The sequence below is a fragment of the Bufo gargarizans genome, chromosome 1 (genome assembly GCF_014858855.1).
Source record: "Bufo gargarizans isolate SCDJY-AF-19 chromosome 1, ASM1485885v1, whole genome shotgun sequence".
Classification (NCBI taxonomy): Eukaryota; Metazoa; Chordata; class Amphibia; order Anura; family Bufonidae; genus Bufo; species Bufo gargarizans.
The window spans coordinates 737,138,794-737,162,288 of NC_058080.1; the positions used below are offsets into that span (position 1 = coordinate 737,138,794).

The 23,495-nt window shown below is 46.5% G+C and overlaps 2 protein-coding genes across 2 annotated transcripts in view; one reads left to right on the top strand and one right to left on the bottom strand.

The window, feature by feature from the left end:
- Positions 1 to 226: 226 nt before the first annotated feature.
- LOC122924917 (gastrula zinc finger protein XlCGF17.1-like) lies at positions 227 to 1,266 on the bottom strand. Its single transcript, XM_044276463.1, has one exon. It carries the CDS (start codon positions 1,212 to 1,214, stop codon positions 504 to 506), a length of 711 nt encoding a protein of 236 aa, XP_044132398.1. The 5' UTR covers positions 1,215 to 1,266; the 3' UTR covers positions 227 to 503.
- A 19,393-nt stretch (positions 1,267 to 20,659) lies between these two features.
- The window catches only part of LOC122924919 (gastrula zinc finger protein XlCGF26.1-like), a 41,470-nt gene continuing 38,634 nt past the window's right edge, over positions 20,660 to 23,495 (top strand). The window contains exons 1-3 of the mRNA XM_044276466.1: positions 20,660 to 20,685; positions 20,803 to 20,929; positions 21,758 to 22,537. Coding sequence (XP_044132401.1) covers positions 20,803 to 20,929; positions 21,758 to 22,537 — 907 coding nt within the window. The 5' untranslated portion in view covers positions 20,660 to 20,685. The remainder of the gene's footprint in view (positions 20,686 to 20,802; positions 20,930 to 21,757; positions 22,538 to 23,495) is intronic.

Consider the following 23,495-nt stretch of genomic DNA (forward strand, 5'->3'; position numbering starts at 1 on the left):
GGATGTCGTTTCAAAAAAAATAAAAAATTTACAAGTGAAAAATGTTATTTTTTTGCAAAAATTTTGATTAATAAACAAAAAAAGTTAAAATGTTAGCAGCAATGAAATACCACCAAATGAAAGCTCTATTAGTGAGAAGAAAAGGAGGTAAAATTCATTTGGGTGGTAAGTTGCATGACCGAGCAATAAACTGTTAAAGTTGTGGAGTGCCGATTTGTAAAAAAGGGCCTGGTCACTAGGGGGGTAGAAACCTGTGGTCCTTAAGTGGTTAAAAAGCATAACAAAGCCAAAAGTGCAATGTGTTGTTAAACAGTTTCTTTATTACCACCGGCCACCATCTGTTATCCATATCTATATATTTCACTGCCACTTTAAGATTGCTAATGCTGCCTTGACGATAAAACCCTACAAGACTTCAGAATGTCATTCACAATTTATTAGGGCAATCTGAGCACTGTCACTTTGGTTTGAATTTATTTGTACCCAAATGGAATCTGCTGATTTCAGAAATTTGCTCCTGCGTGACTTCTCTGATGTGTGACAAGATTCGATTTTTGTGTAAAACATTTCCCACATTCTGAACATGAATATGGCTTCTCTCCTGTGTGAGTTCTCTCATGTATAACTAGATTTGATTTCTTTCTAAAACATTTCCCACATTCTGAACATGAAAATGGTTTCTCTCCTGTGTGAATTCTCTCATGTATAACAAGATTTGATTTGATTTTAAAGAATTTCCCACATTCTGAACATGAAAACGGCTTCTCTCCTGTGTGACTTCTCTCATGTATAACTAGATATGATTTTTGTGTAAAACAGTTCCCACATTCTGAACACGAATATGGCTTCTCTTTTGTGTGACTTCTCTTATGTCTAACAAGATCTGATTTTTGTGTAAAACATTTCCCACATTCTGAACATGAATATGGCTTCTCTCCTGTGTGATTTCTCTCATGTTTAACTAGATTAGATTTATTTGTAAAACATTTCCCACATTCTGAACACGAATATGGCTTCACTCCTGTGTGATTTCTTCCATGTATAACTAGATTTGATTTATTTGTAAAACATTTCCCACATTCTGAACACGAATATGGCTTCTCTCCTGTGTGACTTCTTCTCTTATGTCTAACAAGACCTAATTGATCTTTAAAACATTTCCCACATTCTGAACACGAATATGGCTTCACTCCTGTGTGATTTCTCTCATGCATAACTAGATTTGATTTTTGTGTAAAACATTTCCCACATTCTGAACACGAATATGGCTTCTCTTTTGTGTGACTTCTCTTATGTCTAACAAGATCTGATGTTTGTGTAAAACATTTCCCACATTCTGAACATGAATATGGCTTCTCTCCTGTGTGATTTCTCCTCTCATGTATAACTAGATTTGATTTAATTGTAAAACATTTCCCACATTCTGAACATGAAAATGGTTTCTCTCCTGTGTGAATTCTCTCATGTATAATAAGATTATATTTGATTTTAAAACCTTTTCCGCATTCTGAACACTTAAACATCTCTCCTATGTGGCTTTTTTTATGTCTAACAAGATGTGTTTTATCTGTAAAGCACTCCCCCCATTCTGAACAGGAGTATGGCTTCTCTCCGATGCAAATTCTTCTATATGTAGAAAGACTTGATCTTTTTGTGAACTCTTTACCACAGTGAAACATTTCACCCTCTTTCTGGTCAAGAGAAAGTTCCTCATGATTAGGAAGATTATATGTACCATGAAGTCCTGGATGTACATTAATATTTTCTCCTGAAGAGGGCTGCATATCTTCATCTTCTACTTTATAATTTAGTGACAACAAATTTCCTTCAGAATTTGTACTGGGATTTTCTGCTAAAATAAAAAAATAAAAAATTGTGTCATTTTTAATAATCTAGAGTAGACAAATTTATAGATTTCCTATTAGGCTGGAAGTGTATCCAGCAGGAACTAGAGGTATATAGTAAGTCATGTATTTTCAAGACACTTCTGGCTTTGGTTCAAAAAGCAGCACCAAAACTGAATGTGTGACTCCAGCCTTTTAAAGTTTTCTATAACACAAAATTCAGGATTCTGGTCTACACCTAATTTTATTACCCAAATCTAGCTAAAAATCGCGAAAAACCCAACAAGCCTGTCTTTTGAGAATATATTTGACATTTCTATGCCAAGTGGGCATCACACTAATACAATAAGTTTACATAAGAGGATCTATCACGACATTCCTCATCACAAACTGCATTCACTAATAAATCAATCTTTTAGACCTGATGGACCTGGTGTTTTTACTAGTAAAATCTATACTATAATGCCCACCTATGGATTACCTGACAAGCTCTTTTTAATGTACCTCCTCCTCTGCTGCTGATATCGCACACTGCAAAACCCTTTTAACCATTATCAAAATAATAATAATAATAATCCATACATCTTTGCAAAGCCTCAATGCACAATGACAGTACACGATGGTCACTGGCGGCATGTAATTCCTGCATAAGGTACATATAACTCATCATGATATCACAGACACAAAAGCTGTGCCTGCATTATCCGCGGTGATAACTGTCAGCTGGATAAGGGGAACACTACATGATGTGATGGGGACATCTCCAATCAAAGAGCAGCACAGCAGGTGATCAGATTCTCCTTCTGCTGTGAAGACACCAAGGGCAGAATCTGAAGTCACTTTCTCCATTCATGATTCCATACCTGTGGTGATATCTCCTGGTATGTCTTCCTCCTCCTCACTCTTACACGGGGGATCACCCATCATCCTCTCTTCTTCATCCTCCACTTTAATATCAGTCAGATGTTCCCCCTGATTTGTCATCTGTAACAATTCAGTACAATACAGCGGACAGGTGGGAAATCTAACAGATCCACATGAGAGACCCCCACAATCTATGACCCCTCTATGACTGCAGGACCCCCCTATATAGATGTGTATAGGGCTCAGCTCCATCTACCTGAGGATTCTCCAGGACCTTCTCCTCTGGACAGTCCTGGGAATACAGAGGATGGGGACATCTCTCTGGTGGATTTCTCCTCCTGGATCCATCTGTGGAGACACAAGCACACAGTGACTGAATACATGGCATCCTGTAGATCTGTCTATAGATCAGACTCTTCTCTCAGCTCCTTCACTTCTAGGTTTATATATCGGGGGGAAATAACAATATTCTGTGTCTCACCACCTATGCCGAGGTCTCAGCACCTAGCAGGCCACAGGCCCAAAGTATCCTCTGGTCTATGAGAGCAAATGGCAGGCAGTGGGATGATGGCTACTTTTCCACAATAGTACATTTTAAGAATGAGCATACAGATATATATGGCTGGGGGGAGTGAATCCTTTTATGAGCCTTCTACAGCACCTGTGGACACCTCTGCTTTTGGAGGTAAATTTCAAGAGATAGAATCCACATCAAAGTACAAGGCTCACTAATGACTAGTGCGCGGAGGAGAAGACTATCTGGTCTGATCCCACAGAAGAGCTACTGAAGAACAAACTGCTGACAACATTACTGCCGACAATGATGGAAAAGGAGAGACAGACGACAGATCCTCCTATCATCTTCCGTAGGAACTTGGTTAGGGAAGAGATGAAGATCTCAACAATCATCTACTGCATCAAAAAGGGGCATCTGCACCGAGACATCCCCCAACAGCACCTGAGGGGGAATTAATTTAGCAGGAAGCCACCGGAGATCCTTCAGGTGAATGAAGCCCATCAATATGTCTGACTTACAAGGAAAATTCATGTGTAAAGAGTCTAACCTGTGGTGCTCCTCCATTACATGTCACTGCACACGTGTATACACTGCACATGACGGGTCTTATCTTGTGATATAAGAGGCTGGTGCTTCTCCATTACATGTCACTGCACACACGTGTATACACTGCACATGACGGCTCTTACCTTGTGATATATAAGGCTGGTGGTCCTCCATTACATGTCACTGCACACACGTGTACACACTGCACATGACGGCTCTTACCTTGTGATATAAGAGGCTGGAGCTCCTCCATTACATGTCACTGCACATGACGGCTCTTACCTTGTGATATAAGAGGCTGGAGCTCCTCCATTACATGTCACTGCACACACGTGTATACACTGCACATGACGGCTCTTACCTTGTGATATATAAGGCTGGTGCTCCTCCATTACATGTCACTGCACACACGTGTACACACTGCACATGACGGCTCTTACCTTGTGATATAAGAGGCTGGAGCTCCTCCATTACATGTCACTGCACACACGTGTATACACTGCACATGGCGGGTCTTACCTTGTGATATATAAGGCTGGTGCTCCTCCATTACATGTCACTGCACACACGTGTATACACTGCACATGACGGCTCTTACCTTGTGATATAAGAGGCTGGTGCTCCTCCATTACATGTCACTGCACACACGTGTATACACTGCACATGGCGGCTCTTACCCTGTGATATAAGAGGCTGGTGCTCCTCCATTACATGTCACTGCACACACGTGTACACACTGCACATGACGGCTCTTACCTTGTGATATAAGAGGCTGGAGCTCCTCCATTACATGTCACTGCACACACGTGTATACACTGCACATGACGGCTCTTACCTTGTGATATAAAAGGCTGGTGCTCCTCCATTACATGTCACTGCACACACGTGTATACACTGCACATGACGGCTCTTACCTTGTGATATAAGAGGCTGGTGCTCCTCCATTACATGTCATTTCACACACGTGTATACACTGCACATGACGGGTCTTACCTTGTGATATAAGAGGCTGGTCCTCCATTACATGTCACTGCACACACGTGTATACACTGCACATGACGGCTCTTACCTTGTGATATACGAGGCTGGTGCTCCTCCATCATGGCCTCCTTGTACAGATCCTTGTGTCCTTCTATATACTCCCACTCCTCCATGGAGAAATAGACAGTGACATCCTGACACCTTATAGGAACCTGACAACACAATGACACCGTCATCACCCAGACCCCTCCAGTGCTGTTACTGGAGAATTTCCCAGCATTCCCAGCAGTGTCACCTCTCCAGTCAGCAGCTCCATCATCTTGTGGGTGAGTTCTAGGATCTTCTGCTCATTTATCAGGGGGTGAGGGGGAGGCTCTGTGATGGGGGGAGGGGTCCTGCTCTGCCCTCCTGACTCCTGGAGATGGATGATGGGAGTCACACAGTCCACCAATGTCTTCTTCACTATTGTGTACTCCTATGGATGGAGAGAGATACTTAGAGAATAAACCCTTCAGGGGCCATGTGCTCTCCTCCGGCCCTTCCCTCCTGGGTACAACGTGCCTACTTACCTTCTCATGGGTCCTACAACATGACTATTGGTCACATGACACAGCACTCACCATATTGGGGGCTGATCTTGAGTTTCTCTGTAACTTGGAAGGTCTGGAGGCCGTTCTACAGGACCCCGGACTCTTCCTATGACTGATTTTCCCTTACTGATGTCTGACTTGTTAAAGAATACATTAAAGAGGAGAGAAATCTAGAAAAGTTTACCTCTCCGTTCAGCAGGGAGATGATCTCCAAGGTGAGGTCTAATATTCTTCTGCTGATCTCCTTCCTGTCCATCCTTGGTGGCTCATTCAGGAGAAGGAGAGAACTGGAGGAGCTGGAGGCTTCTAGTACTGCAGGTGCCTTTATGAGAAGAGAGGAAATCATCCAGGGGACAAGACCAGATGTCACCTCCAGAATCGCACTTCCTGAGACTGGAGTAGACCTGCTTCTCAGAAACCCCACGACATGGATTCCGGAGGCACCAACATGGAGATTTCTGGTGGCTCCACAGGAGATAAATGATGCAGGTCCGACCTCTGGGCTGTGCTCAGCTGTGTCCACAACTCCTAGAGAAGAGACTAAAGAGATCTCAGCTCAGGCCGGCCCCGCTCCATTCATTCTCCTCCTGAATGCAGGGGCCCCTCACCAGGACAGTCAGGGGCCAGCAAATGAGTTCAACTCCCACTATCCCCACAACTACTCCCCCCATCATACTAAGCTGAGGAGCAGAGAAGGATTCCTTGTGTGTAATGGAGGAGAATCTCCAGAGGTGACATGTCTGAGCTCTCCACCACACTGTCTCCTCACAGCTCATCTTACCTGCAGGCTGGAGGAATGGCTGATACCAGAGAGAACAAGAGCCCTGACTACCGACCAGGACCTGCCCAGTATCTGCTGCACTGCCAGAGCTGAAGGACCTGCGGTGACGTCACCGTCATGTGATCAGTGCAGGAGGCGGGGCTAGGTTGGTGAGTCACTAATCACATGACAGTGATATCATCACAGGTCCTTTAGCTCTCACAGTACATTTTAAATTGATGGGGCTTTTAATAGAATTTAGCCCCGCCCTCAAATCCTTCTGTGAACTAATGTCTAAACTTGCCGGAAAAGTCCTTCAGCCTCCATATCAGAACATCACCTCATAAAGTGTCCTAGACCTCTCCAGAGCCCATATATTGTAGGCATTACCCAGCAGCAGATACTAGGCAGGTCCTTCAGCTCTGGCAGTGCAGCAGATACTGGGCAGGTCCTGGTCGGTAGTCACTGCTGAGCCCCGCCCCCTTCACTGATCACATGACGGAGACGTCACCCCAGGTCCTTCAGCTCTGGCAGTGCAGCAGACACTGGGCAGGGTAGATGCTAGAGTGGAGTTGTTAGAACGAGGTCTGTGACGTCACTGGTCACATGCTCCTTCATGGTCACATGGTCAAGTGTGGGAAGTGCTTATAAACCCAGACTGCAGGAGCTTGTGAAGGGAGATAGGGAGCATGTGGTGTATTCTGGGGACATGGGGGGGGGGGGGGTTAATATGTGAGAGGGGCATGTGGTGTATTCTGGGGACATGGGGGGGGGGGTTAATCTGTGAGAGGGGCATGTGGTGTATTCTGGGGACATGGGGGGGGGGGGTTAATCTGTGAGGGGGCATGTGGTGTATTCTGGGGACATGGGGGGGGGGGTTAATCTGTGAGAGGGGCATGTGGTGTATTCTGGGGACATGGGGGGGGGGTTAATCTGTGAGAGGGGCATGTGGTGTATTCTGGGGACATGGGGGGTGGTTAATCTGTGAGAGGGGCATGTGGTGTATTCTGGGGACATGGGGGGGGTTAATCTGTGAGAGGGGCATGTGGTGTATTATGGGGGGTGGTTAATCTGTGAGAGGGGCATGTGGTGTATTCTGGGGACATGGGGGGGGGGTTAATCTGTGAGAGGGGCATGTGGTGTATTCTGGGGACATGGGGGGGGGGTTAATCTGTGAGGGGGCATGTGGTGTATTCTGGGGACATGGGGGGTGGGGTTAATCTGTGAGAGGGGCATGTGGTGTATTCTGGGGACATGGGGGGGGGGTTAATCTGTGAGAGGGGCATGTGGTGTATTCTGGGGACATGGGGGGTGGTTAATCTGTGAGAGGGGCATGTGGTGTATTCTGGGGACATGGGGGGGGGGTTAATCTGTGAGAGGGGCATGTGGTGTATTATGGGGGGTGGTTAATCTGTGAGAGGGGCATGTGGTGTATTCTGGGGACATGGGGGGGGGGGGTTAATCTGTGAGAGGGGCATGTGGTGTATTCTGGGGACATGGGGGGGGGGGTTAATCTGTGAGGGGGGCATGTGGTGTATTCTGGGGACATGGGGGGGGGGTTAATCTGTGAGAGGGGCATGTGGTGTATTCTGGGGACATGGGGGGGGTTAATCTGTGAGGGGGCATGTGGTGTATTCTGGGGACATGGGGGGGGGGGCTTAATCTGTGAGAGGGGCATGTGGTGTATTCTGGGGACATGGGGGGGGGGTTAATCTGTGAGAGGGGCATGTGGTGTATTCTGGGGACATGGGGGGTGGTTAATCTGTGAGAGGGGCATGTGGTGTATTCTGGGGACATGGGGGGGGGGTTAATCTGTGAGAGGGGCATGTGGTGTATTATGGGGGGTGGTTAATCTGTGAGAGGGGCATGTGGTGTATTCTGGGGACATGGGGGGGGGGGGTTAATCTGTGAGAGGGGCATGTGGTGTATTCTGGGGACATGGGGGGGGGGTTAATCTGTGAGGGGGGCATGTGGTGTATTCTGGGGACATGGGGGGGGGGTTAATCTGTGAGAGGGGCATGTGGGTGTATTCTGGGGACATGGGGGGTGGTTAATCTGTGAGAGGGGCATGTGGTGTATTCTGGGGACATGGGGGGGTTAATCTGTGAGAGGGGCATGTGGTGTATTATGGGGGGTGGTTAATCTGTGAGAGGGGCATGTGGTGTATTCTGGGGACATGGGGGGGGGGGGTTAATCTGTGAGAGGGGCATGTGGTGTATTCTGGGGACATGGGGGGGGGGTTAATCTGTGAGGGGGGCATGTGGTGTATTCTGGGGACATGGGGGGGGTTAATCTGTGAGAGGGGCATGTGGTGTATTCTGGGGACATGGGGGGTGGTTAATCTGTGAGAGGGGCATGTGGTGTATTCTGGGGACATGGGGGGGGGGTTAATCTGTGAGAGGGGCATGTGGTGTATTCTGGGGACATGGGGGGGGTTAATCTGTGAGAGGGGCATGTGGTGTATTCTGGGGACATGGGGGGGGGTTAATCTGTGAGAGGGGCATGTGGTGTATTCTGGGGACATGGGGGGGGGTTAATCTGTGAGAGGGGCATGTGGTGTATTCTGGGGACATGGGGGGGGGTTAATCTGTGAGGGGGGCATGTGGTGTATTCTGGGGACATGGGGGGGGGGGGTTAATCTGTGAGAGGGGCATGTGGTGTATTCTGGGGACATGGGGGGGTGGTTAATCTGTGAGAGGGGCATGTGGTGTATTCTGGGGACATGGGGGGTGGTTAATCTGTGAGAGGGGCATGTGATTTATTCTGGGGACATGGGGGGGGGTTAATCTGTGAGGGCGGCATGTGGTTGTATTCTGGGGACATGGGGGGGTGGTTAATCTGTGAGAGGGGCATGTGGTGTATTCCGGGGGCATGTGGTGTATTCTGGGGACATGGGGGGGGTTAATCTGTGAGGGGGGGCATGTGGTGTATTCTGGGGACATGGGGAGGGTTAATCTGTGAGGGGGGCATGTGGTGTATTCTGGGGACATGGGGAGGGTTAATCTGTGAGGGGGGGCATGTGGTGTATTTAGGGGGGTTAATCTGTGAGGGGGCATGTGGTGTATTATGGGGACATGGGGGGGTTTAATCTGTGAGGGGGCATGTGGTGTATTATGGGGACATGGGGGGGTTAATCTGTGAGGGGGCATGTGGTGTATTCTGGGGACATGGGGGAGGGGGGTTAATCTGTGAGGGGGCATGTGGTGTATTCTGGGGACATGGGGGGGGGTTAATCTGTGAGGGGGCATGTGGTGTATTCTGGGGACATGGGGTGGGGTTAATCTGTGAGGGGGCATGTGGTGTATTCTGGGGACATGGGGGAGGGGGGTTAATCTGTGAGGGGGCATGTGGTGTATTCTGGGGACATGGGGGGGGGGTTAATCTGTGAGGGGGCATGTGGTGTATTCTGGGACATGGGGGGGGTTAATCTGTGAGGGGGCATGTGGTGTATTCTGGGGACATGGGGGGGGGGGTTAATCTGTGAGGGGGCATGTGGTGTATTCTGGGGACATGGGGGGGTTAATCTGTGAGGGGGCATGTGGTGTATTCTGGGGACATGGGGGGGGTTAATCTGTGAGGGGGCATGTGGTGTATTCTGGGGACATGGGTGGGGTTAATCTGTGAGGGGGCATGTGGTGTATTCTGGGGACATGGGGAGGGTTTAATCTGTGAGGGGGGGCATGTGGTGTATTATGGGGACATGGAGGGGGGGTTAATCTGTGAGGGGGCATGTGGTGTATTATGGGGACATGGGGGGGGTTTAATCTGTGAGGGGGCATGTGGTGTATTATGGGGACATGGGGGGGGTTTAATCTGTGAGGGGGCATGTGGTGTATTATGGGGACATGGGGGGGGGTTAATATGTGAGGGGGCATGTGGTGTATTCTGGGGACATGGGGGGGTTAATCTGTGAGGGGGCATGTGGTGTATTCTGGGGACATGGGGGGGGGTTAATCTGTGAGGGGGCATGTGGTATATTATGGGGACATGGGGGGGGGTTTAATCTGTGAGGGGGCATGTGGTGTATTATGGGGACATGGGGGGGGTTTAATCTGTGAGGGGGCATGTGGTGTATTATGGGGACATGGGGGGGGGGTTAATCTGTGAGGGGGCATGTGGTGTATTATGGGGACATGGGGGGGGGGTTAATCTGTGAGGGGGCATGTGGTGTATTCTGGGAACATGGGGGGGGGGGGTTTAATCTGTGAGGGGGCATGTGGTGTATTCTGGGGACATGGGGGGGGGTTAATCTGTGAGGGGGCATGTGGTGTATTCTGGGGACATGGGGGGGGGTTAATCTGTGAGGGGGCATGTGGTGTATTATGGGGACATGGGGGGGGGGGGTTAATCTGTGAGGGGGCATGTGGTGTATTCTGGGAACATGGGGGGGGGGGTTTTAATCTGTGAGGGGGCATGTGGTGTATTCTGGGGACATGGGGGGGGGGGGGTTAATCTGTGAGGGGGCATGTGGTGTATTCTGGGGACATGGGGGGGTTAATTTGTGAGGGGGCATGTGGTGTATTCTGGGGATATGGGGGGGGTTAATCTGTGAGGGGGCATGTGGTGTATTCTGGGGATATGGGGGGGGTTAATCTGTGAGGGGGCATGTGGTGTATTCTGGGGATATGGGGGGGGGGGGTTAATCTGTGAGGCGGCGTAACATCACTTACTCATGTGACACGCCTGCTCCGCCTCCTTCATTCATAAAGTGGGCAGAGCAGGTGCGTCACGTGGGTGACATTACGCCGCCGTCAGCTCTGCCTGTTACTGGAGCGTCATTGTACGGTAAAATAAAGATGCAGTGATTAGTCTGCTGTGAGCAGCGGGGCTGTTATGGGGAGGGGGATCTGGGCACAGGGCCCCCTCGCCATAGCGGCGCGCCCCACAGGGCCCCCTCGCCATAGCGGCATCGTCCACAATTTGTTTTAATATGGCCTTTGAACATAATTTAGGCAATACGCCCTCCGATTCCGCAGCCAATAGGGATTAAAAAAATGAAGGCAAAATAAACTTCATGTCATCTGCTGTGGAGAGATGGTGACTGTCCCTGCACCGTGCTGCTGTATGAGAGGGAGCGGAGTCCATTCAGGCCCTGCATCAGACTGAGGACAGGGAGCCTAAAACTGGACCTCTGGCCGCCCTACTTTACCTGCTGAAGTAGCAAACAGCCTGAAAGAACGTCTGTCTGTCCTTTTGGAGAGCACACACAGACAGGTGAACTGATGAGCAGGACAGACAGGCCAATGTGTGTGTGGGGGTGGGGGGGGCTGTATTTTTCTAAAGCCAAGTTCAGATGACTTAGTAGAAAGGTATCCTGGCTTGTCTGTGCCGTCCCCCCAATGGCCGGGGTTTAGAAGCAGCAGCATATACACGCTGCGTAAGCGCACTGAATACAGCGACTGAACTTGGCCTCCATGCACTTGGTTTAATAACGACATCCCTCATATTTCAGTCACTTCAGCTGTCTTGCGTATGGAGGCCGGGTCACCAGGAACAAGAGGCAAATAGCCAATGTTATATACTGAGAGTATCATTAACTTTATTTTTTATTTCTTGTAGGTAAACAAACTGATCAAATTGGTAAAAGTGACATTACTTGTCTCATATGCAAGTCTGTATTTAATGTATAAAACTGTAAATGGTTCTGAAATGTTGGTAACAAACACTTTATTAATAAATGGTTTGTCACTTTTTTTCTTTGGTGTTGGGGGGCGGAAAATAGACGACCAAATGTTATTATTGGTCTCTCAGAACATGTCAACAATTTACATTAAGGTGCAGTGTTCTCAGATATACAGACACCCTGCAGTTATATCTGTGCACACACAGGACAAAGGGTATTTATTGAAAAGTTTTTAAATAAAGCATATATTTAATAAATCAAGTATGTGACTTTAATTTGTGTGTGTATATATTTCACACTGAAGGCATCAAAACTATGAATTAACACATGTGGAATTATCTACATAACAAAAAAGTGTGAAACAACTGAAAATGTCATATTCTAGGTTCTTCAAAGTAGCCGCCTTTTGCTTTGATTACTGCTTTGCACACTCTTGGCATTCTCTTGATGCGCTTCAAGAGGTAGTCACCTGAAATGGTTTTCACTTCACAGGTGTGCCCTGTCAGGTTTATTAAGTGAGATTTCTTGCCTTATAAATGGGTTGGGACCCTCAGTTGCGTTGTGGAGAAGTCAGGTGGATACACAGCTGATAGTCCTACTGAATAGACTGTTAGCTGCTTTTTTCTTGCCATAATACAAATTCTAAGTAAAGAAAAACGAGTGGCCATCATTACTTTAAGAAATGAAGGTCAGTCAGTCTGAAAAATTGGGAAAACTTTGAAAGTGTCCCCAAGTGCAGTCACAAAAACCATCAAGCGCTACAAAGAAACTGGCTCACATGCGGACCGCCCCAGGAAAGGAAGACCAAGAGTCACCTCTGCTGCGGAGGATAAGTTCATCCGAGTCACCAGCCTCAGAAATCGCAGGTTAACACAGGGCTTGACAAATTTCTTTGGAATCTAGGAGCCAGCTAAAAAAGTTAGGAGCATTTATTTTATTTTTTTACCTTATAAAGCCTTATTTTTGTCACTGAAAATAACACCTCTTAAATTAACATATAAAGAAGTCTAGAACCAAACAACATGGGCATTGTTTATTATCAGTATACTGTGACGTCACTGCGTGTATAATCCCTGCGCTGTGACGTCACTGCGTGTAGAATCCCTGCGCTGTGACGTCACTGCGTGTAGGATCCCTGCGCTGTGACGTCACTGCGTGTAGGATCCCTGCGCTGTGACGTCACTGCGTGTAGAATCCCTGCGCTGTGACGTCACTGCGTGTAGAATCCCTGCGCTGTGACGTCACTGCGTGTAGAATCCCTGCGCTGTGACGTCACTGCGTGTAGAATCCCTGCGCTGTGACGTCACTGCGTGTAGAATCCCTGCGCTGTGACGTCACTGCGTGTAGAATCCCTGCGCTGTGACGTCACTGCGTGTAGAATCCCTGCGCTGCAGCTGACAGAACGGAGATCCCTTCCCCAGGATGTTTGGTCCGGGCTCATTCATCTAATAGAACTGCAGCTATGAAATCCACAGCGTATTGCAGCAAATACCAGCAAAATGGATAAGATTTTACCAAAAATCCTCACACTTCATAAAATCCACACGGAAATGAACGTACTGTGCACATTTCCAAGCTGCACCGCGGTAATATAGGATTTCACTATGTGTAACTGATCGTGGCTTAATTCCACACGCTACATGTAGAGTTTGATAAAAATCCACAACAGGTAATCCTCTGTGGAAAATATTTCCATCGGAATTACCCCAGGAATACTGAGGGGTCTTCCAGCTCTCTCAGGGATTGTCACCAAGCTTCCTGGTCTCCTAGTCCTGAGGAGAACATCTCTAGTAAACTATAAAGCTATGCGCTCTGGGACATATGTCTTGCTCAAGGACTGTATATCTCAGATGGCATATGTTTATGTGCATGGACCCTTATTAGAATAGTGGGTGAAATAAGGTCCTCCTTCTGGAGCCAGTAATATGGTAGAATAGGAATGTTAGGAGGAGGGCCTCCTCCTGGAGCCAGTAGGATATGCTTTAGAGGTGTTAGAAGGAGGTCCTCCTCCTGGAGTCAGTAATCTGGGCCCGTTCACTATAGAATCAGCTAGAATGGAGTTGTTAGAAGGAGGTCCTCCTCTATTATCATTGCTAGAAGCTGCAGAGGTGTTAGAAGGAGGTCCTCCTTTATTATCATTGCTAGAAGCTGCAGAGGTGTTAGAAGGAGGTCCTCATCCTGGAGTCAGTAATCTAGCCTATTCACTATAGAATCAGCTAGAATGGAGTTGTTAGAAGGAGGTGCTCCTCTATTATCATTGCTAGAAGCTGCAGAGGTATTAGAAGGAGGTCCTCATCCTGGAGTCAGTAATCTAGCCTGTTCACTATAGAATCAGCTAGAATGGAGTTGTTAGAAGGAGGTGCTCCTCTATTATCATTGCTAGAAGCTGTAGAGATATTAGAAGGAGGTCCTCCTCTATTATCAGTAATATAATCTGGAGAGGTGTTAGAAGGAGGTCCTCCTCTATTATCATTGCTAGAAGCTGCAGAGGTGTTAGAAGGAGGTCCTCCTCTATTATCAGTAATATAATCTGGAGAGGTGTTAGAAGGAGGTCCTCCTCTATTATCATTGCTAGAAGCTGCAGAGGTGTTAGAAGGAGGTCCTTCTCTATTATCAGTAATATAAGCTGTAGAGGTGTTAGCAGGAGGTCCTCCTCTACTATCAGTAATATAAGCTGCAGAGGTGTTAGAAGGAGGTCCTCATCCTGGAGTCAGTAATCTAGCCTGTTCACTATAGAATCAGCTAGAATGGAGTTGTTAGAAGGAGGTCCTCCTCTATTATTATTGCTAGAAGCTGCAGAGGTGTTAGAAGGAGGTCCTCCTCTATTATCAGTAATATAAGCTGGAGAGGTGTTAGAAGGAGGTCCTCATCCTGGAGTCAGTAATCTAGCCTGTTCACTATAGAATCAGCTAGAATGGAGTTGTTAGGCCTCTTTCACACGGGCGTCATGTTTTTTGCCCGGATAAGAGGCGGGTGCGTTGCGGGAAAATGCACAATTTTTCCGCGCGAGTGCAAAACATTGTCATGCGTTTTGCACTCGCGTGAGAAAAATCGCGCATGTTTGGTACCCAGACCCGAACTTCTTCACAGAAGTTCGGGCTTGGGATTGATATTCTGAAGATTGTATTATTTTCCCTTATAACATGGTTATAAGGGAAAATAATAGCATTCTGAATACAGAATGCATAGTATAATAGGGCTGGAGGGGTTAAAAATAATAAAAAAGTTAACTCACCTTCTCCTCTTGTTCGCGTAGATGCCGGTCTGTTCTTTAGCTGTGGACTGAATGACCTGAGGTGACGTCAGATCACATGCTCCAATCACATGGTCCATCACCATGGTGATGGAGCATGTGATCTGACATCACTACAGGTCCTTCAGCCCACAGCTAAAGAACAGACCGGCATCTACGCGAACAAGAGGAGAAGGTGAGTTAACTTTTTTATTATTTTTAACCCTTCCAGCACTATTATACTATGCATTCTGTAAAAATAATACAGGGAAAATAATACAGTGAATAGACTGTCACCTAGAACCCATGCGTGAAAATCGCACCGCATCCGCACTTGCTTGCGGATGCATGCGATTTTCACGCAACCCCATTCATTTCTATAGGGCCTGCGTTACGTGAAAAACGCACAAAGAGGAGCATGCTGCGATTTTCACGCAACGCACAAGTGATGCGTGAAAATCACCGCTCGTGTGCACAGTCCCATAGAAATGAATGGGTCAGGATTCAGTGCGGGTGCAGTGCGTTCACCGCACGCATCGCACCCGCACGGAAAACTCGCCCGTGTGAAAGGGGCCTTAGAAGGAGGTCCTCCTCTATTATCATTGCTAGAAGCTGCAGAGGTGTTAGAAGGAGGTCCTCCTCTATTATCATTGCTAGAAGCTGCAGAGGTGTTAGAAGGAGGTCCTCCTCTATTATCAGTAATATAAGCTGTAGAGATATTAGAAGGAGGGTCTCCTCTATTATCAGTAATATAAGCTGGAGAGGTGTTAGAAGGAGGTCCTCCTCTATTATCAGTAATATAAGCTGCAGAGTTGTTAGAAGGAGGTCCTCATCCTGGAGTCAGTAACCTAGTCTCTTCTATACAGAGCAGGCTAGAATGGAGTGGGCAGAAGGAGGTCCTCCTTCTGGAGTCAGTAATATAAGCTGTAGAGCAGTTAGAAGGAGGTCCTCCTCTATTATCATTGCTAGAAGCTGCAGAGGTGTTAGAAGGAGGTCCTCCTCTATTATCAGTAATATAAGCTGTAGAGGTGTTAGAAGGAGGTCCTCCTCTATTATCAGTAATATAAGCTGTAGCGGTGTTAGAAGGAGGTCCTCCTCTATTATCAGTAATATAAGCTGTAGAGGTGTTAGAAGGAGGTCCTCCTCTATTATCAGTAATATAAGCTGCAGAGGTGTTAGAAGGAGGTCCTCCTCTACTATCAGGAATATAAGCTGTAGAGATATTAGAAGGAGGTCCTCATCCTGGAGTCAGTAACCTAGTCTCTTCTATACAGAGCAGGCTAGAATGGAGTGGGCAGAAGGAGGTCCTCCTCTATTATCAGTAATATAAGCTGTAGAGCAGTTAGAAGGAGGTCCTCCTCCTGGAGTCAGTAACCTAGTCTCTTCTATATAGATGAGGCTAGAATGGAGTGGGCAGAAGGAGGTCCTCCTGTATTTGCTGTGGCTTATTGAGTTAATATTGGTCCTCTCTGAGAAGTCCTTAATCTAGTCGGCTGTGACAGATAAAACTGTGAAATTAAAATACACGGAGGGTGCGCTCATGCGGTCGGCCTGGTTTTAGAAGTGGTATTTTGATTGACACTTGTGTTTTATTGGCAAAACCACAGCCATTAATGAGAGTTTTAACAAAAAATGGCCGCGCTGTGTGAACACAACTGTAAGACTCTGGATGTGATCATGTCGGCTTAGAATTACATCATTGGTGTAGGAAATGATAAATGAGCCGCCCCCCCCTCCCCCGCCATTCCTCCTTATTTAGAACTGGTGTAAGTGTCTTGGAAGTGGAAGAAGTCTTAGATTTTGCCACAAATCACCTTTGCGAAAAAATCTGCACCAAAAATACACCAAAAGGTCGTATATATTTGAAAATAAATGACCCCTTAGTTCTATTTTTATGTATTTGTGAAAACAAGCAGAATGGATTTTGTTTTATTGCATCGATAAAAATATATATAAAAAAATGATGGAGGAAATTCATAAATCTAGTAAAACAGTTTCCAGAATTAAGAATGCAAAGAATTTAATAAGTAACATGAAGAACAGGAGAACCTGCTCCTAACAACTCCATCCTAGCCGGCTCTACACTGAACAGGCTAGATTACTGACTCCAGGGGGAGGACCTCATTGTAACAACTCCATTCTAGTCTCAACCGTTCTGATATGGAGGCTGAAGGACTTTTCCGACAAGTTTAGACATTAGTTCACAGAAGGATTTGAGGGCGGGGCTAAATTCTATTAAAAGCCCCTTCAATTTAAAATGTACTGTGAGAGCTAAAGGACCTGTGATGATATCACTGTCATGTGATTAGTGACTCACCAACCTAGCCCCGCCTCCTGCACTGATCACATGATGGTGACGTCACCCCAGGTCCTTCAGCTCTGGCAGTGCAGCAGATACTGGGCAGGTCCTGGTCGGTAGTCAGGGCTCTTGTTCTCTCTGGTATCAGCCATTCCTCCAGCCTGCAGGTAAGATGAGCTGTGAGGAGACAGTGTGGTGGAGAGCTCAGACATGTCACCTCTGGAGATTCTCCTCCATTACACACAAGGAATCCTTCTCCGCTCCTCAGCTTAGTATGATGGGGGGAGTAGTTGTGGGGATAGTGGGAGTTGAACTCATTTGCTGGCCCCTGACTGTCCTGGTGAGGGGCCCCTGCATCCAGGAGGAGAATGAATGGAGCCGGGGCCCGGCCTGAGCTCAGCTCTCTCCAGTCTCTTCTCTATGAGTTCTGGACACAGCTGAGCACAGCCCAGAGGTCGGACCTGCATCATTTATCTCCTGTGGAGCCACCGGAAAACTCCATTTTGGTGCCCCTGGAATACATGTGGTGGGGGCTCTGAGAAGCGGGGCCCCTCCAGGCTCAGGAAGTGCGATTCTGGAGGTGACATCTGGTCTTGTCCCCTGGATGATTTCCTCTCTTCTCATAAAGGTGCCTGCAGTACTAGAAGCCTCCAGCTCCTCCAGTTCTCTCCTCTTCTCCTGAATGAGCCACCAAGGATGGACAGGAAGGAGATCAGCAGAAGAATATTAGACCTCACCTTCGAGATCATCTCCCTGCTGAGCGGAGAGGTAAACTTTTCTAGATTTCTCTCCTCTTTATTGTATTCTGTAACAAGTCAGACATCGGGAAGGAGAATCCATCATAGGAAGTGATAGGAAGAGTCCAGGGTCCTGTAGAAAGGCCTCCAGACCTTCCAAGTTACAGAGAACCTCAAGGTCAGCCCCCAATATGGTGAGTGCTGTGTCATGTGACCAATGAGAAGGTAAGTAGGCACGTTGTAACCAGGAGGAAAGGGCCACAGGAGAGCACATGGCCCTGAAGGGTTTATTCTCTAAGTGTCTCTCTCCATCCATAGGAGTACACAATAGTGAAGAAGACATCGGGGGACTGTGTGACTCCCATCATCCATCTCCAGGAGTCAGGAGGGCGGAGCAGGACCCCTCACCCCATCACAGAGCCTCCGCCTCACCCCCTGATACATGAGCAGAAGATCCTAGAGCTCACCCACAAGATGATGGAGCTGCTGACTGGAGAGGTGACACTGCTGGGAAATTCTCCAGTAACAGCACTGGAGGGGTCTGGGTGATGACGGTGTCATTGTGTTGTCAGGTTCCTCTAAGGTGTCAGGATGTCACTGTCTATTTCTCCATGGAGGAGTGGGAGTATATAGAAGGACACAAGGATCTGTACAAGGAGGCCATGATGGAGGAGCACCAGCCTCTTATATCACAAGGTAAGAGCCGTCATGTGCAGTGTATACACGTGTGTGCAGTGACATGTAATGGAGGAGCACCAGCCTCTTATATCACAAGGTAAGATTCGTCATGTGCAGTGTATACACGTGTGTGCAGTGACATGTAATGGAGGAGCACCAGCCTCTTATATCACAAGGTAAGAGCCGCCATGTGCAGTGTATACACGTGTGTGCAGTGACATGTAATGGAGGAGCACCAGCCTCTTATATCACAAGGTAAGACCCGTCATGTGCAGTGTATACACGTGTGTGTATTGACATGTAATGGAGGAGCACCAGCCTCTTATATCACAAGGTAAGAGCCGTCATGTGCAGTGTGTACACGTGTGTGCAGTGACATGTAATGGAGGAGCACCAGCCTCTTATATCACAAGGTAAGAGCCGCCATGTGCAGTGTATACACGTGTGTGCAGTGACATGTAATGGAGGAGCACCAGCCTCTTATATCACAGGGTAAGACCCGTCATGTGCAGTGTATACACGTGTGTGTATTGACATGTAATGGAGGAGCACCAGCCTCTTATATCACAAGGTAAGAGCCGTCATGTGCAGTGTGTACACGTGTGTGCAGTGACATGTAATGGAGGAGCACCAGCCTCTTATATCACAAGGTAAGAGCCGTCATGTGCAGTGTGTACACGTGTGTGCAGTGACATGTAATGGAGGAGCACCAGCCTCTTATATCACAAGGTAAGACCCGTCATGTGCAGTGTATACACGTGTGTGCAGTGACATGTAATGGAGGAGCACCAGCCTCTTATATCACAAGGTAAGACCCGTCATGTGCAGTGTATACACGTGTGTGCATGTAATGGAGGAGCACCACACATTAGACTCTTTACACATGATGTTAAGTCCCTGAATTTTCCTTGTAAGTCAGACATATTGATGGGTTCCATTCACCTGAAGGATCTCCGGTGGCTTCCTGCTAAATTAATTCTCCTCCAGGAGCTGTTGGGGGATGTCTCGGTGCAGACGCCCCTTTTTGATGCAGTAGATGATTGTTGAGCTCTTCATCTCTTGCATAACCCAGTTCCTACGGAAGATGATAGGAGGATCTGTCGTCTGTCTCTCCTTTTCCATCATTGTCGGCAGTAATGTTGTCAGCAGTTTGTTCTTCAGTAGCTTCTCTGTGGGATCAGACCAGATAGTCTTCTACTCCACGCACTAGTCATTAGTGAGCCTTGTACTTTAATGTGGATTCTATCTCTTGAAATTTTCCTCAAAAGCAGAGGTGTCCTCTGGTGCTGTAGAAGGCTCATAAAAGGATTCACTCCCCCCAGCCATATATATCGAACAAAAGACCGGCACTTCACTTCTTGTATCAATCTCAGCTTTATTCAAGCATAGAGGAGAAACAGCGCTGATACGAAACGTGTTTCGGCTCGAATGCGAGCCTTTTTCAAGCATACTTGAAAAAGGCTCGCATTCGAGCCGAAATACGTGTCGTATCAGCGCTGTTTCTCCTCTATGCTTGAATAAAGCTGAGATTGATACAAGAAGTGAAGTGCCGGTCTTTTGTTCAATACTGAAAGTGGGTTCTCTTACCCTGGACGCGAGCACCACGATTCTGGAAGAGGAGTGCCGACTGTTTCTATTTGATTGTAGCCATATATATCTGTATGCTCATTCTTAAAATGTACTTTTGTGGAAAAGGAGCCATCATCCCACTGCCCGCCATTTTCTCTCATAGACCAGAGGATACTTTGGGCCTGTGGCCTGCTAGGTGCTGAGACCTCGGCACAGGTGGTGAGAGACAGAATATTGTTATTTCCCCCCTGATGACTAAACCTAGAAGTGAAGGAGCTGAGAGAAGAGTCTGATCTATAGACGGATCTACAGGAGGCCATGTATTCAGTCACTGTGTGCTTGTGTCTCCACAGATGGATCCAGGAGGAGAAATCCGCCAGAGAGATGTCCTCGTCCTCTGTATTCCCAGGACTGTCCAGAGGAGAAGGTCCTGGAGAATCTTCAGGTAGATGGAGCTGAGCCCTATACACATCTATATAGATGGGTCATAGATTGTGGGGGTCTCTCATGTCGATCTGTTAGATTTCCCACCTGTCTGCTGTATTGTACTGAATTGTTACAGATGACAAATCAGGGGGAAGATCTGACTGATATTAAAGTAGAGGATGAAGAAGAGAGGATGATGGGCGATCCCCCGTGTAAGAGTGAGGAGGAGGAGATGGAGGACTTTCCAGGAGATGTCACAACAGGTATGGAATCATGAATGGACAAAGTGACTTCAGATTCTGTCTTTGGTGCCTTCTGGGCAGGAGGAGAATCTGATCACCGGCTGCTGCGCTGCTCTTTGATTGGAGATGTCCCCATCACATCATGTAGTGTTTCCCTTATCCAGCTGACAGTGATCACCGGGGATAATGCAGGCACAGCTTTTGTGTCTGTGATATCATGATGAGTTATATGTACCTCATGCAGGAATTACATGCCGCCAGTGACCTTCATGTACTGTCATTGTGCATTGAGGCTTTGCAAAGATGTATGGATTATTTTTTTTTTTTTCATAATGGTTAAAAGGGTTTTGCAGTGTCAGATATCAGCAGCAGCAGAGGAGGAGGTACATTAAAAAGAGCTTGTCAGGTAATCCATAGGTGGGCATTATACTATAGATTTTACTAGTAAAAACACCAGGTCCATCAGGTCTAAGAGATTGATTTAATAGTGAATGCAGTTTGTGATCAGGAATGTCGTGATAGATCCTGTTACGTTAACTTATTGTATGTCAAATATGTTGTCAGAAGACAGGCTTGTTGGGTTTTTCACAATTTTGCATCTAATTTTAAAACTAGATGTAGACCAGAATCCTGAACTTAATGTTATAGAAAACTTTAAATGGCTGGAGTCACACATTCAGTTTTGGTGCTGATTTTTGAACCAAAGCCAGAAGTGTCTTGAAAATACATGACTTACTATATACCTCTAGTTCCTGCTGGATACACTTCCAGCCTAATAGAAAATCTATAAATTTGTCTACTCTAGATTATTAAAAACGCCACCAATTTTTTTTTTTTTTTTTATCTTAGCAGAAAATCCCAGTACAAATTCTGAAGGAAATTTGTTGTCAGTAAATTATAAAGTAGAAGATGAAGATATGCAGCGCTCTTCAGGAGAAAATATTAATGTACATCCAGGACTTCACAGTACATATAATCTTCCTAATCATGAGGAACCTTCTCTTGACCAGAAAGAGGGTGAAATGTTTGATTGTGGTAAAGAGTTCACAAAAAGATCAAGTCTTTCTACATATAGAAGAATTCGCACCGGGGAGAAGCCATACTCCTGTTCAGAATGTGGGGAGTGCTTTACAGATAAAAAACATCTTGTTAGACATGAGAGAAATCACACAGGAGAGAAGCCATATTCATGTTCAGAATGTGGGAAATGTTTTAAAGATAAATCAAGTCTTGTTAGACATAAGATAAATCACACAGGAGAGAAGCCGTTTTCGTGTTCAGAATGTGGGAAATGTTTTACACACAAATCAGATATTGTTAGGCATGAGAGAAGTCACACAGGAGAGAAGCCATATTTGTGTTCAGAATGTGGGAAATGTTTTACACGGAAATCAGATCTTGTTACACATCAGAGATTTCACACAGGAAAGAAGCCTTATTCATGTTCAGAATGTGGGAAATGTTTTGCACAGAAATCAGATATTGTTAGGCATGAGAGAAGTCACACAGGAGAGAAGCCATATTTGTGTTCAGAATGTGGGAAATGTTTTACACGGAAATCAGAACTTGTTACACATCACAGATTTCACACAGGAGAGAAGCCATATTCATGTTCAGAATGTGGGAAATGTTTTGCATATACATCATGTCTTCTTAGACATAAAAGAAGTCACACAGGAGAGAAGCCATATTCATGTTCAGAATGTGGGAAATGTTTTGCACAAAAAACAGATCTTGTCACACATCAGAGAAGTCACGCAGGAACAAATTTCTGAAATCAGCAGATTCCATTTGGGTACAAATAAATTCAAACCAAAGTAACAGTGCTCAGATTGCCCAAATAAATTGTGAATGACATTCTGAAGTCTTGTAGGGTTTTAACGTCAAGGCAGCATTAGCAATCTTAAAGTGGCAGTGAAATATATAGATATGGATAACAGATGGTGGCCGGTGGTAATAAGCAAACTGTTTAACAACACATTGCACTTTTGACTTTGTTATGCTTTTTAAAATATAAAAAAAATCATCCAAAACATCTCTCTAATGGGGTGGATGTCTGGCAGTGTTTACACTCGGGGTGGTGTCAGAAGCAATGGCTTGTTCTGAACAAGAATGCTCACTTTTTGGGGAGCAGCAGCAGTATTGTACTGAACCTGACGGACAAGGCAGGAGATGTGCATCTGTGTAGGGGTAGTAGAAATGGGAGCAGTACAATATTATCCTGACAAAGTAGGAGATCCGCAGCGGTGCAGGGAGTAGTAGTAATAGCAGCAGGTGTAGTAGTAGTTTCAGTGGCAGATGTACAGTATAAAACATGACACACAAGGCAGGAGATTTGCGCCTGTGTAGGAGTAGCAGTAGTGGCAGTAGTAGCTGTAGCAGTACGGTATTCCTGCGGCTCGTCCACTCTGTCTACTCAGAAGGCCATGAGGTCGGGGTATGTGCTGAGGAAAGGGCACAGCACAGATACAACTAAACCTGGTTGTCCAGTTGGTGTCTATCAGTTTGCTGATTTGCATCTGGTCGGTGCAGTGGTTGAATAATCTTCCATCATGTTCAGCAATCTCTTTTGGCTGCTGCTGCTGGA

What these genes read in the sequence shown, in the direction of transcription:
- LOC122924917 (XM_044276463.1), bottom strand. Translation starts at nt 1,214, where the DNA reads ATGCATGAGAGAAATCACACAGGAGTGAAGCCATATTCGTGTTCAGAA.